The sequence below is a fragment of the Canis aureus genome, chromosome 24, assembly GCF_053574225.1.
Source record: "Canis aureus isolate CA01 chromosome 24, VMU_Caureus_v.1.0, whole genome shotgun sequence".
NCBI classification, from domain to species: domain Eukaryota; kingdom Metazoa; phylum Chordata; class Mammalia; order Carnivora; family Canidae; genus Canis; species Canis aureus.
In genome coordinates this window covers 8,569,176-8,585,085 of record NC_135634.1, presented here as the reverse complement: position 1 = coordinate 8,585,085, position 15,910 = coordinate 8,569,176, and the positions used below count along the sequence as shown (strand labels likewise).

General features: G+C 33.4%; 1 protein-coding gene across 15 annotated transcripts in view; it reads right to left on the bottom strand.

Moving 5' to 3' along the window:
- N4BP2L2 (NEDD4 binding protein 2 like 2) overlaps positions 1–15,910 on the bottom strand; it is a 78,581-nt gene that overhangs the window by 58,158 nt on the left and 4,513 nt on the right. For 6 of the 15 annotated variants that reach the window (XM_077868164.1, XM_077868158.1, XM_077868161.1 and 3 more), the window contains 4 exons: positions 9,074–9,198; positions 5,671–5,759; positions 5,201–5,277; positions 1,892–2,038 (listed from right to left, as the gene is read on the bottom strand). The exons of 1 other annotated variant lie outside the window; for it this stretch is intronic. In XM_077868164.1, coding sequence (XP_077724290.1) covers positions 1,892–2,038; positions 5,201–5,277; positions 5,671–5,691 — 245 coding nt within the window. In that variant the 5' untranslated portion in view covers positions 5,692–5,759; positions 9,074–9,198. Of the gene's footprint in view, positions 1–1,817; positions 2,039–5,200; positions 5,278–5,670; positions 5,760–9,073; positions 9,199–9,704; positions 10,688–15,910 lie in introns of those variants that run through there. 8 more of the 15 variants (XM_077868163.1, XM_077868162.1, XR_013362799.1 and 5 more) reach the window with 6 other exon arrangements.

Genomic DNA, 15,910 nt, shown 5'->3' with positions numbered 1-15,910 from the left:
TAATGATCTCTGCATGATTATTTAAGTATTCAGAAGTACTAAAAGATGAAATTGATCCATAATAAAATCTGGAAATTTATTTCAGACTTACTGTCTAACATGACATATTTCTTTATAATTTGTACCTTTCAAAGACATTTACCTCCTTAAAATAAATTTGGCTAATGAAGCATTAATAAAAAACTATAGATTCATAGCACTATTACTCCCAACAGTTTTATAAAGACAAAGGAACACACAGTATATATCTAACAGTGGTTTCATCTGTCCCCAAATTAAATCCTTCTGTACTACTTTCAAAATGTGCTAATGTACATAATAAAACACTGAAAAATATAGCCCAAATATCAAGAAGTATTACTCTGAAGCAAAAGAATACATGAAAATAGTGGATGAAGAAAATGTGTATATGTATAAATATATATACATTTACACACAAAACATGAGTTAGCATTTTCTTACTATATCATATTTAGTTAAGATGAACAAATACATACAAACATATGTGTTAAACAAAATAAAGCAAAGTAGTATCCATCCAAATGTAAACAGCACTGAAAAGTACAAATAAATAGAAATCATACTCTTATTTCACTAAAGGCAATGTAATACAGACCTGTTGAGAGTACTGTATTTAGTTTTGAGCCTTGCACTTAGTATTACTTAAAGAGTAATATATAGATGTAGGAGAACATTTTAAAGTAAAGTTGAAAATAACAGCAAACGGTTTAAACAACATGAAGAAAGATTACTAGATTTAGGATGGGCTGGATTAGGAGAAAGTTAACGGGCCATGAAATATTACCATGTAAAACTTTTGAAGGTAACATTTTTTAATAGCATGTAATTAGCTGAGATTTTTTTCCTTAAAAAGAGCAAATCAAAGATGAGGATGAATTACAAAATCTCTGAAATGAATTCTGTTTTTAAATTTTAAGTGACAAAACACAATCTAACAAAGAAAACTATCCAATGAGACATATAGTTGATCTACAAAAAAACTAAAACCAGGAGAAATAAAATATACTACAACAAATCTTCTGACAATTAATACTAAGGACATGTCCAAATTATTTTTTATATTAGAATTATACAGTGTTAAATAGAGAAAAGTGATATATTATCAAAATAACCTGGAAAGCTTTTTCTAAATATACAGTGATTTCCTTATTTATTCATTCTAGAACTGGGGAGTGTGGAGGGACAGGAGATGGTTTGAGAAGGGTGAAAATATGTATTTATTATATATTATGGATATGTACATTATGGAGAAAACCACCCAGGTGATTGATATACCTACTGCTGTATAGCATTTGATGGAGAATTTGTTTTAACTGATATGTTAATTATAGCTTAGAAATATTTTTGTCATACAGATGAATTTGCAGAAACCTAATTTTACCTGTATTATAGAAAAATCAACTGAGGTGCCTATATCAAGTTAGTATTTCTTATATTTTTAAGGTAGTTAAAAAAATACTAATGTTTTATGAAAAATTAGATTTAGGTATGAGCTATAAAACTATTCAACATTACCTATAAAATAGATACAATTAGTTTAAAATTCAGTTGTAGAAAAACTATTCTAGGTCCTACCTACTCTCTAAGGTGTTTTCATAATAACCCAAGGGAATTACAACAAAAAATTATAAGAACATTTTAAAAACAATTTTATATAATTTTTATTTACACTTTAGGATTTAAACAGCTTGCTGGTAACATCCTTTGTGAGGCAACATAGTCTTTTTTTAAATTTGAAACTATTTAAACTTCAAGATAGGCTCACTAATTCTTTTCAAGGGCAAGCAACAAACATGTTAGCTGAAAAGAGCCAATTTAATGATTATTTGTAACAGAGACTTGATTATGTGAGCCTAGAGAGCCTCCCCACCTCTGTCTCCCCTGTGAAGGAGGAGGTCTTTGTGTGCTTTTGTGTGGCGGTTCCACCGAATTCATTACAATAGAGATGGACATTTCATATTCATAACGATCCAACATCTGAGCAATCTTCTTTCGAGATACACCATGTTTATTCCTCCTACCAAAAAAAAAATAAAAGGATTTTAATTCTTTAGAATGTGCAGGCCTAGAGATTAAACTGTTTTAGAGTAACAGAGTACAGATTCTAAATTATGTTTTGCAAATAAATACTAAAAGATACATCTCATTTACCTACATTTTAGATAAAAAAAAGTTATACTGGCTCTCAAAAAGTTTAATAATATTTTAAAAAGGCTTAAAGACACCATAAATCATAACAAAATGTTAACTGATAATATCCCTCTTCCTCACATAAAACTAACTACCAATTCACTGAACCATGGAGTTAACCCCTTCCCCTTAAAACAAAATTGAAGATTATGAGACAGTGTTTTGGGAATTACACAGGAACTGAGTGGACTTTTACAATTATAAAAATCAATATAAAATATTTATCACTTTTCAAAGTTATTTTAGGACACTTCCTATTGCATTTTTAAAATTTATTATCAATTCCAAATTACTGTTAGAGACAACAACTTGGGCATATTTCACAAACATAATGTTGAGTGACAGAAACTAGACACAATGAACACATTCTGTATTTATATAAAGTTTGAAAAAAATTAAACTATGGTGTTAGACAAAATATGTTTTAGAAAAATAAAAAAACATAAAAAAAGAAAAAAGAAAAAAAAGACACATTAAAGAAAAAAAAGACACATTAAAGAAAATAATTCCCACCAAGGAATTATTACTGGGAAAGGAATTCAAAGAACTTCTGAGGTGTTGATAATGTTCTTGTAACATGGGTACCAGTTAAATGAGTATTTGCCTTACAAGAAATTTGTTAAGCTGTAAATTTATATTATATGTAATTTTCTCTGAATTTAATTATGACAACAAAAAGTGATTTTAAAATTATACTTGAACCTCAAAAAACATTTTACAATTTATTTTACCCTTGTAGTTTTCTATAACTTGACTTGGACAGGCAAAACACATAGGAACATACTTTATATTTACTGTTACAGTTCTAGATTTACTAATGCTAATTCATTTTTCCCAGAAAAGGGACACAAAGGAATGTTTACTTTTTAAAATTACTGAGGTTCATGTTAAAGATTAGAAAAGCAAAAAGGACTAGAAGACAAAAAAAAAAAAGAGGAACCTGAGGTTGAAATTGGCAAAATATGACTAAATTCGCAAGATGTTAAATTGACTTTATTTTGTAAAGTCAAATATTAAGAATACTAATACATTTCGACGGTCCCTCAAATGTTAATGAAGCCTAACTGTATTTCATCAATTCATTTATTCTGCATTAATCCAAACAGCTTTAGTTTTTAAATTTGTCTCTTCTACCTGAGGTGTAATAAACACACACAGAAGCAGATGAATAATACTAGTTATTAATTTATCCATTTTACTCATGTATGAACACATAGTGTGCAAATCAGAAAGGGAAAAAGGGTAACCAAATGAATAAAAGGCAAGGGAAAAAGAAATTAGTTGAATACCATACACAGAATAACAGCTTTAAGTTGGAAGAGGGCAAGCTGAGGTGGAAGAAAAAAATGTTTGTTTGTTTTTTAAAGGAAGGGATGGTTGCACATTTCTGTGAATATACAGTTGACCCTTGAACACAAGTTCAAACTGTGCCAGGTCCACTTACACGTGGCTTTTTCAATAAATACAGTACAGTAAAAAAGCCACGTGTAAGTGGACCTAATACAGTACTGTAAATGTACTTTTTCTTCCTTGATTCTCCTAGTAACATCTTTTCTCTAGCTTACTTGATTGTAAGAATACAGTACATGATACATGTAACTAAATATAGGTGTTAATCAACTGTTTATGTTATCAGTAAGGTTTTTGGTCAACAGCAGGCTATTAGTAGTTAAGATTGGGGGGGATCAAAAGTCATCATCAAAAATTGACTCAAAAATCCATTATTTATGGATTTTTAACTGTCCCAGGGGGTCAGCACCCCTAACTCCTGCATTAAGAGTCAACTGTAGGGATCCCTGGGTGGCGCAGCGGTTTGGCGCCTGCCTTTGGCCCAGGGCGCGATCCTGGAGACCCGGGATCGAATCCCACGTCGGGCTCCCGGTGCATGGAGCCTGCTTCTCCCTCTGCCTGTGTCTCTGCCTCTCTCTCTCTCTCTCTGTATGACTATCATAAGTAAATAAAAAATAAAAAATAAAAAAATAAAAAAAAAGTCAACTGTACTGAAAACCATGAATTGTACACTTTTAATGCATAAATTGTATGGTACGTGAATTATTTTTCAAAGTTGTTACCAAAAGCAGAGAAGGAGAATAAAAACAAAGAAAGAAAAAGAGTCATAGGAAAACCAGTGACATGAGGGGAAAGAGATAAAGGTAAACACAAATGGAAGGCCAGGGATGAAAGGAATAAAAGTCCACAATCCCTCACCACAAATTTTGAAATTAAAATGGCCTAAGAACTCAGTTTTCTGTTGACTCATGTGGCAGCAAAATCTAACCAAACCTATACTCATTTGGCAGCACAATCTATTCAGAATGAAATTACATTATGCAGAATCTTTCTTATCTACTTAGAGGACTAGTAGTGATATGTCACAGGAAAAAAAATAGAATATGTGATGATGACACGCTACCCCAAACTCTGCTACGGGCATTATGACTATGTATATGCATTATATTACCTTTGTATTAAAAAAAAACAAACAAAAACAGACCCTGAATTCTAAAACACAGATTACAAGGATCTCGGTTTATGAATCTATAGAGTATGAATCTATAGTAGTAAAGATGGTAAAGAGAGAGAAGATGACCCAGGTAAAAAGATGATGTGACCTAAAATGGGAAGAAAAGTTTGAAAAGTGATGCAGGTAAGTAGCCTACTTCACTTTTCCCTCAAAGTGTTCTAGATCCCTGCTAGCATTCAATAACTATGAAGCAATGTAGGAATTTACATAAGAGAAAGTAACACACACACTTAACAAGGAAAATTTAATAAAATTGATCAAGGCAAGGTACCCCAAGAAACGTTGAATTTAAGTCAATGTTCCTCTTGACAGAAAGTGAAAACAGTCCCTATTCACAAATAGCAAACATATGACAAGCAAAAGCTAGTAAAGAAACTGTGAAAAGGAGAAGAGAAAGGAAAAAAGATAAAGATTCAAAAAATTTTTTCAAAGATAAAGGATTCAAAAAAAATTTGAGTGCCTTACTTTTCTAATTCTTCAGGATCAAATTTCCACCAAGTTTCAGGTTCATGAAACTCTACTCTGTATCCTTTTCCTATGGCCTATACAAAGGAAAGGAAGAAAACAAAAACCCAGAGAATACTTCTTAAAGTAAAAAAAGAAGTCAGATAAATAGAAGCTTCATTTAGACAATATTTCTAAATTTGTTTGATCAGGGAAATTTTACTTTTAAATAATATGGTTTATAAAAATGTTAAGACCACATAACTGGACAATTTCGAATTACTGTCTTCAAGTCCAGGCAAAACTAACAAGATGAGCATATTTTTTAGTAAGTACCATTCCCAGTTTTTTAAAAACCAAGTTAACAAACACACCTCTTTAGAAAACAGGGACAAATGTTTATGTAATGAAGATCAAAGTAACCAAAATTTCAGAGTATGAAAAAAATGGTAAGAATAAAATATTAAAACTCTCCCATATCACATATTTACCATTTCCACATATGGTTTCATTTCCCAAGCTTGTGTATTAGTGTTGTCTATTATAACTGGAGATCTCCCCTGATTGATAGCTTGTTTTGCTGAAATAAAAAATAAATTTAAAAAACAAAAACAGAAACCAGAGAACTATTAGAATAAAATATATGAAATAAAACTTAAATATTCATTATTAAGAAATTTCCTATATCTCTGTATTTAAAACCAAAACTATGCAATCTCTTGAGTTAGTGTCATGAACAAAAAAGAGGACTCCACTAGATTACTAGATTAAAAGAGAATTAAGAGACATAACCACAGGTAATGTGTATTCTCTGGACCAGCTGCTGGTGTTGACAATGACATTTGGGGAAAAACATTTTGTTGAGCTACAGGTAAGGAAGCCTTGAGTCTAGAGCTAACTTTGATTTACAGGAAATACAAGAGCAAGTTACACTGAATACAGTCTGAGTATGAAAAGAGGTAAACATTTATTGACATGGAAAGATGGAAGACTGTTAACTGAAAATTGCAAATTATAACACAATATGTAAGTATACCCTTATTATGGTCAAAATATAGAGATCTGGGAAGAGAAACTAAATATCCTAAGTGGTCATCTGAGGGTAATGGTAGTATCAGCAATATATGCTTATCTATATTCTCCAATGTTCTACAATTACAAATAATGTTTCTGAAATAAGAACTTACATACCAAGTAGCTAAGGACCACAGTTCAACTGACTTTGTAAGTCTTTCTTAGGACTAGCAATTCTCAAATTGGAGCCGGGATCACATAGAAATTTTCTAAACTACATCTTCCTATCCCTTTGCCCTCTCTTTCCCCAAGAGGTAATAAGAATCACTGCCACAGTGAGCCACTGTTAACGACAGAGGTGTGTGTACCCCTAAATGTAAATAGACAAGAAACATAATCAAGAACCTACAATACAATTTAAAAGGCTGAGGCAAAAGGCAATGATATAGGAGTTTTGTTGGGACTTAAAATCAAAACACTAAGTTCTATATAATGAAAACACTTATATGGATGTCTAAGGGCGAGAGAGAATTCTAAGGGTTAGTTAAATTATAATGACTATGGTGGAATATATATTTGGGAGAATATGTCTTGAAATACCAAAAGAACTTTAGAATTTGGGTCATAAATAGGATATCAAGATGCTATCATCTTACAGTGTTCTATCCTCAATCATAAATAGTGATAAACTCTTTCATTAAAAAAAAAATTGCTAAACTAATTGTCTTAATGTCTGATAGTTAGGCTGGCACCTGTTAAGGTGTTATATCCTAGAAGAGCAGCTTAATAATAAGATTAAATCTCTGATTTGCAGGAATGAGATGATGATCTACTTTTCATGAAAAATCATAATGCAATACCACATTCCAGTGTACTCTAGGAGGAAAGAGTTTCTAAGTAAACAATGTTTGACTACCCAAATAATGAGAGTCATTTCTTAAACAAAATAACTACATACTCTAAGAGACAGAATGACACCCTGGAGAGGTTTTTAATTTATAGGTGATCTAACATGAATTTAGGATTCTTCTAATAACACACATGAAGCAGAGATTGCCAGAATAGTAGCTGGCATTTAAAAATATTCAATAAACATCTGTTGAAAAGAAAAATTTAGTTCTAAGTATCATACTTATAACTCGCAAAATGTATAACAATTGTTAGTTATCATTACTATCATTACCTTGGAAAAATCTGTTATAATAAAACTAGTAGTTTATCGAAACACCATTTTTTGTTTAGCAAGTATTAACTCACATGGCATGAAATTTCAATGTAATATTCTAGACTGGTATTGCAAAGAGAAAAAAAATGTCCTACACAAACACATTTCACAGTTCTCCAACAGTATAGTGACTGCTTATTCATTCCACTCATCACCTACTACTAGTGCCCTTAACTTTAGTCCAATAACTCCAAATATTTTTCAGAATTGCAATACCATTATTACTTGATTTATGCAGTAATGTTCTGTGGCATAATGCTCTGTGGAGAATCCTAGAGTGTCAGAGAACCAACACTAGGAAATAATCTCAAAATCAAACTTATTTCACATTAAAGATTTTACTCAAAGATATCCTGAAATTCCTTACTGTGAAAATAGACAATTAAAAAGAAAAGCATTCATCCTGTTCTTCCTGTATATACTGTACTTTAGGACAACCCTAAAGCTATTTCTTTCTTTTTTTTTTTTCCTAAAGCTATTTCTAGGTGAAATGTTCTTTATTATAGAAGAATTCTAACATGGAAGGAATCTTAAACCTAGAAAATCACCATTTTGCAATGTTTAATGAAACGTCTCATTCGGGAAACAGTTCACTGATGGATAAAACCATTACATGTAAGTTTGATAGGGAACTTGATAATGGAGAGAGTAGGCGGTCTCTTTGAAGCTATTAATCAATCTTAGTATTATTAAAACTAGGACAACTAGACATATGCTTATGAAAAAAAATAACTTGAAACTAACAAATCCTCCTGTCTAGAACTAAGTTCTATTTAAGGAAATAGAGGAGAAAGAAGAACAGGTTAAATAGCTACCACAAGGAAGCAAACAGACAACTAAAAAATATGGGACATTCTATAGGACAACCAACCAATTTCTGCAACAAATTAATGTTATAAAGGCAAAAAGAAGGGATTAAAAAAAGGATAGATATTACTGTACTTAAAACCAAATGCACTGCCAGGATCTGGCTTGTATCCTGATTCAAAGAGAACAAGTGTAAAGACAACAGGAAATTTCATTACAAGCTGGATATTATATGATGTCAAGGAATTGTCTTTTTTTTTTCTTTTTTAAGTGTGATGATGGCACTGCAGTTAAATAAGATGCTGTTAAATAAGAAAAAGGTTACTTTGAAACACACGATATGCAGTCAATGTTCAAATCACTATTCCAGAATGAGAAAATATTGACTGATATGCTTCTAAAAAAGTATTAAAGTACATTTTTTGTAGAGTAATGTCAATAGGGAAAACTTTAATATTCAAAGACCTTATATTAAGCCTTAGAAAACATCAGCATTTATTACTCTTAGGGAAATAGCTTTGGGGAATATATAACAGTATGAAGAGTTCTTTGAATTTATTCATGAGGTATAAAATAAAGGCTATCAAAATATCCTACACCTCTATTTTATCAGCTTATATTGGTACACTATTTACAGTTTACAAAATATACCTATTTAAATTCTCTAATTTGTCAATAACCTAATAAAGTAAAGCAAGTGTAACTTCTGATGAAAAAATTGGGTCTCAAAGCTATTTCAATGGCCTGCCAAAGTCATTCAGCTGGTAAAAGTTAAGTCAAGAATAAAAACTCAAGTCTTCTGACTCCTAGTCAAATACACCATCCCAGAGACTTGGCCCAAAACAAACCTCTGTTCTGGTTCCAGTCATGGGCATCACCAAGTTGATTAACATTATACCTGTACCCATCTTGGTGGTGAAAATAGTCATCAGTGCTGAACACAATGCCATCACGACTCTGACCAAGCAGAATTCTGTTAATAAAAGAAATCACAAAGTGCCATTTATAACCATCAAAAAAATAAGCCACATAGGAAAGGTTATTAAATGAATCTCTGGTACTTACCTGTAAATATACTGCAAACAGAATAATAGTACAGGAGCTGAACCTTAAAAGTTTTCAGATTTCAAATATCACTTCACACTTAAATCTACACAATTACAACCAGGTACTTTTTTAGGTGGCATTTGTATTAAGTGGAAAATGGTGGAAGGGATTAAGAATATAAGAGTATAGTCTTGGGATGATTCAAGAATACATACCTCCTAATACAAAGGAATAAGAAGGACTTCGACTATTAAAATAAACATCTCTCTCCTTTCCTCAGCTTATTATAAAATTGTATACAGGCATACCTCAGAGAGATTGCAGGTTCAGTTTCACACCACAATAAACTGAGTACCACAATAAAGAGAGTCAAAATTAATTTTTGGTTTCCCAGTACATAAAAGTTATTATTAAAAAAACAATGTATACACCTTAATTCAAAAATATTTTATTGCTAAGAAATGCTAACCATCATCTAAGCTTTTAGCGAGTTGTAATCTTTTTGCTGGCAGAGGGTCTTGCCTCAATGTTGATAGATGCTGACTGATCAGGGTGGTAGTTGCTGAAGGCTGGGGTGGCTGTGGCAATTTTCTAAAATAGGACAATGAAGTTTACCCCATCCATTGGCTCTTCCTTTCATAAACAATTTCTCTGTAACATGTGATGGTGTTTGATAACATTTTACTCACAAGAGAACTTCTTTGAAAATCAGAGTTAATCTTCTCAAACTCTGCCATGGCTTTAGCAACTAAGTTTATGGAGTATTCTAAATCTTTTGTTGTCATTTCAATAATCTTTATAGCATCTTCACTAGTGGACTTCATCTCAAGAAACCACTTTCCTTGCTATCCATGAGATTGCAGCAATGCAGTCCCATCTTTAGGCCCCATTTCTAATTCTAGCTCTCTTGCTGTTTCCACCACATCCACAGTTGTCTCCTCCACTGAAGACCTGAACCCTTCAAAGTCATCCATAAGTTTGGCATCAACTTCTAAACTCCTCTTCATATTAATATTGCCCTCACCCTATGAATCATAAATATTCTTAAGGGCAACTGAAATGGTGAATCCTTTCCAGAAGGTTTTCAATTTGCTCTGCCCAGATCCTTCAGAGAATCAGTGTGTATGGCAGCTACAGCCTTAAAAACTGTATTTCTTAATAATAAGACCTGAAAATCAAAATTACTCCTTGGTTCATGGGCTGAAGAATGAATGTTGTGGAAGCAGGCATGAAATCAACATTAATCTTGTTCAACATCTCCACCAGAGCTCTTAAGACCAGGTGCATTGTTAATGAACAGTAATATTTTGAAAGGAATCTTTTTCTCTGAGCCAAAGGTCTCAACAGCGGGCTTCCAATATTCAGTAAACTGCAGTGTAAACAAATATGCCATCATTTAGGCCTTGTTGTTCCATCTATAGAGCAAAGACAGAGTACATTTAGCATAATTTTTAAGGGCCCTAGGATTTTCAGAATGGTAAACGAACACTACCTTCAACTGAGTCATCAGCTGCCTTAGCCCAAGAAGAGTCCGCTTCTTCTGAAGCTAAAGCACTGACTTCTCTAGCTATAAAAATCCTACACAGCAACTTATTCCAGTAGAAGGCCATTTGTCTACATTGAAAATCTGTCACTTTTGTAGCTACTTTTATTTATCTTAACTAGATCTTCACTAATTATCTAAGCTAGATCTTGCTACAGCTTCTACACTAGCACTTGCTGCTTTACCTTGTACTTTTATGTTATGGAGACAGCTTCTTTCCTTAAACCTCATGAACCAGCCTCTGCCAGCTTCTAACTTTTCTTTTATAGCTTCCTCAGCTCTCTCAGCCTTCACAGAATTACAGTTAGGACTCTGGATTAGGCTTTGGTTTAAGAGAATGTTGTGGCTGGTTTGATCTATTATCCAGACTATTTCAACTTTCTCCATACTAGCAAGGCAGTTTCGCTTTCTTTTCATTTGTGTGTTCACTGGAGTAGCACTTTTGATTTCCTTCAAGACCCTTTTCTTGTACTCACAACTTGGCTATCTGTTTGGCTCAAGAAGCCTTATCTAGACTTCTGACATGCTTAATCCTAACTAAGCTTAATCACTTCCAGCCTGTGATTTTAAAGTGAGAGATGTGCAACTCCCCCTTTCACTTGAACACTTTGAGGCCATTGTAATTTATTGGCCTAATTTCAATATTGTTGTGTCTCAGGGAATGAGAAAGGCCTGAAAACAGGAGAGAGATGGGAAAAGAGCAGGTTGGTGGAGCAGTCAGAATATATACAATGCTTACCAATTAAGCTTGCCATCTTATACGGGTGCAGCTCATGAGACCCCAAAACAACTACAATAGTAACATCAAAGAACACTGATCACAGATCACCATAACAAATATATTAACAAAAAAGTCTGAAATATTGTAAGACTATCCAAGTGACATAAGGACACTAAGTGAGCAAATGCTGTTGGAAGAATGGAGCCAAAAGCTTGCTTGACACAGGGTTACCACAAACCTTCAATTTGTAAAAAGTGCAGTATCTATGATGTGCAATTAAACAAGTTATGTTTGTATATTTTATAGAAAATGCATATACAAAAATTTTAAAATTTTAAACATGCATTTCCACTTACAGAATTATAGTTCAAATTATTTCAAGCAAAGCAAGTGAAATTAAATGGTTGGTTGGTTGTGAAGCTAGAGTTGGATATCTTATTTAAGCCAGCATGATTTTCTCAAAATATGCCATCTAACATATTTGGCATCTTACTTGTTTATACAGATAACCTAGAATATAAAAATGCTACTATGGGCTGCCTGGATGGTTCAGTCAGTTAAGCATTCAACTCTTGATCTCAGCTCAGGTCTTGATCTCAGGGTTCTGAGTTCAAGCTTCTCATTGGGAAAAAAAAAAAAAAAAAGGCTACAATATTAGCACTCCAAACCAAAGCTCAATTACCTAAAATGATTTTGATCATAATCAACCTCATGATGCCTAGTTATATTTAACAGTACCATAAAACTGTTACCATCTTTCTTAAATACCATTTCATTTTTTCCATTCTATTACATTATTACCAGTGATTTTTCAAATATTAATAATATAATACTACAAGAGTATAGTAGCTTTTCTCTCCAAAAAATGTTTTAACCTCAAAAAAGGTGGGGGTGGAGGAGGCATGGAGACAGAGGGTAGGAGATAGCAAATCAATTTACATCATTAAACCAAGTAAACATCAAACATGAATAAATCTCTATGAAGAATATCTTAAGAATATAAATCATAGTTATAGCAAACAATTTTAGGTTAGAGACTTTTTCCTTTCAGACTGTTCATGCAGCTTTTTAAAATTCCCTGAATTATCTCAAACTATAAAGCTATATTTTGGGGACTTATATTAAAAAAAATACTTATAATCAATTTGGATATATCTGATGCCATATTAATCACTTGAGTCAAAAATAAATTACTTGGGAATATTAGTATTTTCACAATTCTTATAGTCCAATTCTATTAAAACTCTCACAAGTTAAATTAGGTATTAAAATGAATTCTCCAAACATCAAAACTTAGAACTCTGAAAAATCAAGTGTCTAATAAAAAAAAAAATGAGATATGGGCTCACTGGCTACTTGATTTACATTTTTTCATGTCTATCTTTTTGAAACTTTACTGAATGACAAGCATTTTATCTACATCCCATTTAATATTCATAACACCCTTGCTTATTTGACATTTACAAATCCAGAAAAAGAAAATGATTTCAAAAAAAAAAAAAAAAAAAAGAAAGAAAAGAAAATGATTTCAGAAATCAGGCCACCAGAGTAGAGTTACATAGATGCATGGGGGAGCCAAAACCAATGGCCTACAAACCAATGGCTTACACAGATGCATGGGGGAGCCAAAACCAATGGCTTACAACCAATCCCTGCCTCCTGGTATTCACATACTTATATATAATCCCTTCCCCGTAACTGTGGGTAGAAGTCAGTGACTAGTTTCCAACTAATAGAATATGGCAGTTAAATGAAATGTCACTTCTGAGACTAGATTACAGAAAAAAAAGTGGCTTCTGTCTTGGGCTCAGAGCTGGCTCACTTTGTTTCATCACGCTGTGAGTGGTGAGCAGTACAAGGAGCACAAAACCAAGGGAGGTCTCCAGCCTATACACAACCAGAAACGAACTGAGGCCCCCTCACCCAACAGCTCACAAGAACTAAGTCTTCACAACAACCTCAAGAGAGATCTTCCAAGCAGATCCACCCCAAAATAAACCTTCAGATCAGAACACAGCCCTAGGCAACATCTTAATCACAGCATTGTTAAAGACTCTGACCCAGAGGCACCCAGATAATTGCTTGCAGACTCCTGTCCTTCAGAAACTGTGAAATGTTTGTTGCTTTAACTCAGTTTTTAATAAGGTAATTTGTTACACAGCCATAGATAACTAACGCAGTCCATGCTTATAAAATTCACTTAAGAACAAGTGAATCTTGTTCTTTTTTTAAAAAATTTTTTAAAGATTTTATTTATTTATTTATTTATTTATTTATTTATTTATTTATGAGAGACAGAGAGAGAGAGAGGCAGAGACACAGGCAGAGGGAGAAGCAGGCTCCATGCAGGGACCCCGACATGGGACTCGATCCAGGGTCTCCAGAATCAGGCCCTGGGCTGAAGGTGGTGCTAAACCGCTGAGCCATCGGGGCTGTCCTGAATCCTGTTCTTTAACCCAGTTTTGGGAACCCTATTTCCTCACATGGCCTATTATGAAAGTTAACTTTAATAGGTTTTTTCATACTTTGTTTTTAAAATTTCTAAGAACTGTACATTATTTTTAGTACACCCATGTGCATATACAAAGAGAAGTGATTTTCCCAAAAATATCTGAATAGAATTGATACTTTAATTAACTCTTTATCTCCTTAATTACTGAGTGACCCTGCATACCTCGATCCCAGAATCACTCTACAGGGGCACTTCACTCTCTTGACACTCCTTCAATTAAGAATACAGAAGAAAAGATCTACAAAAGAAAAGGTCAGTCTTTCCTCCAGAGTTTAAACTGAGATCTTCTCCAAAAGCAGGGAGATCTCTTTTTATTTTATTTTATTTTTTAAGATCTCTTTTTAAAGAGATTTCTTTTTAAACTGTAATTGCTTATGATTGCTACAACAAATTACCACAAATTTGGTGGTTTAAGACAATGTGCATAGTTCTGAAGGTCAGAAATCTGAAATTAATTCCACTGGGCTAAAAATCAAGGTGTAGGTAGGCTGGCATTCCACCTGCCAACTCCAAAGGAGAACCTGTTTCCTTGCCAAATTTTCCAGCTTCTAAAAGTTATCTGCATATCTGGGCTTATAGTCCCTTCTTCCATCTTCAAAACCAGCAGTGTGACATCTTCTCTCCACTTTGAAAATACTTGTGTTTATCTCTGATCAACATCAACTCCCAATATTTTCCTAATACAGTAATTAAATTAGTCTGTTTCTGAAAATACATTCTCTCATTGGTGAAATCAGTACAGTAGAAGAAATGCATATTGGCTAAAACATTTTAGGTTCACCCTTTCTCCTCATATGAACAGGGTATAGGAATTCTAGCAAAATGTATAGCCTACACCCTGAGGAATGACACCCAAGGCTTGATCCCTAAATGGTCCCATGTCCAATCACTGACTTAGAGGATTCTGTTTAGCTGATACAATTACAATGGTAACAAAATTCCACATTTAGAATTTGTTGAATTGTGCCTGAGACGAACCTTTCATCAAAGTGCTGTCGGTTTGTGTAAAAGGACAAAGAGGACTTTCACATACCTACAAAGATGGATAAACTGTTTTGCACTAGCTTACTCATAAATATTTAAAGTCTGTATTTGTGTTAGAATTTAACCTAAAACTGATTTCATTAAAATCTGTTAGCAAAGTTGTGGGTAAGCAACTTAGTAAAAACTTGGTAATGACAAATACTATATGAGTTCAGAAGGATTACAGAGGACTGAGATGATAAACCAAAACCTCAAAAAGCAGAGGCATTTGAGAGAACCTCTGAATAAGTGAGGTCCTAAAACAATGAACGAACAAGTAAGTCTCTGCGGTGGAGGGTAGGTGCTAGTCCAAGTGCAGAAAGAAATGAAGATGGAGAGGTGGGTAAAAACTAAATTAAGGAAGAAGAGGACTTGAATACTACCCCCCAAAGAATTTGAACATTAACCTCCTGTGCTCATTACCACACAATACTAAATAATGGTACCTTTAATTTAGTGCCCCAAATGAACCCAACTCCGATCTACCAAATCTTACTCCTTTTTTTCTTCAAAGCTCATTTTGAAAGCTAACTCCTATATAAAGCCATTCCCCACCACAGAATAAATGGCTTTCTATCCAATCCCAACCAACCAATCTTAAGTCATACAAAATGTGAAGAACCTAAACAGGTACTCCTGCTTCTTTAAACAAGCTCCTGAAAGTCAGGAGTCAGGTATAGGGCCATGGATGCAACAGATATTAAAGTGAAGGCGCAGGGAAAAAACACATTATCATTTACACCTCTAGTTTGACCTCCTACCAGTTCTTTGGACTTCTCCCAAGTCCTTTAACCCGAACTTATCCTCTTAAGCCTCTGCTCCTTCTATGAAATGAAAAC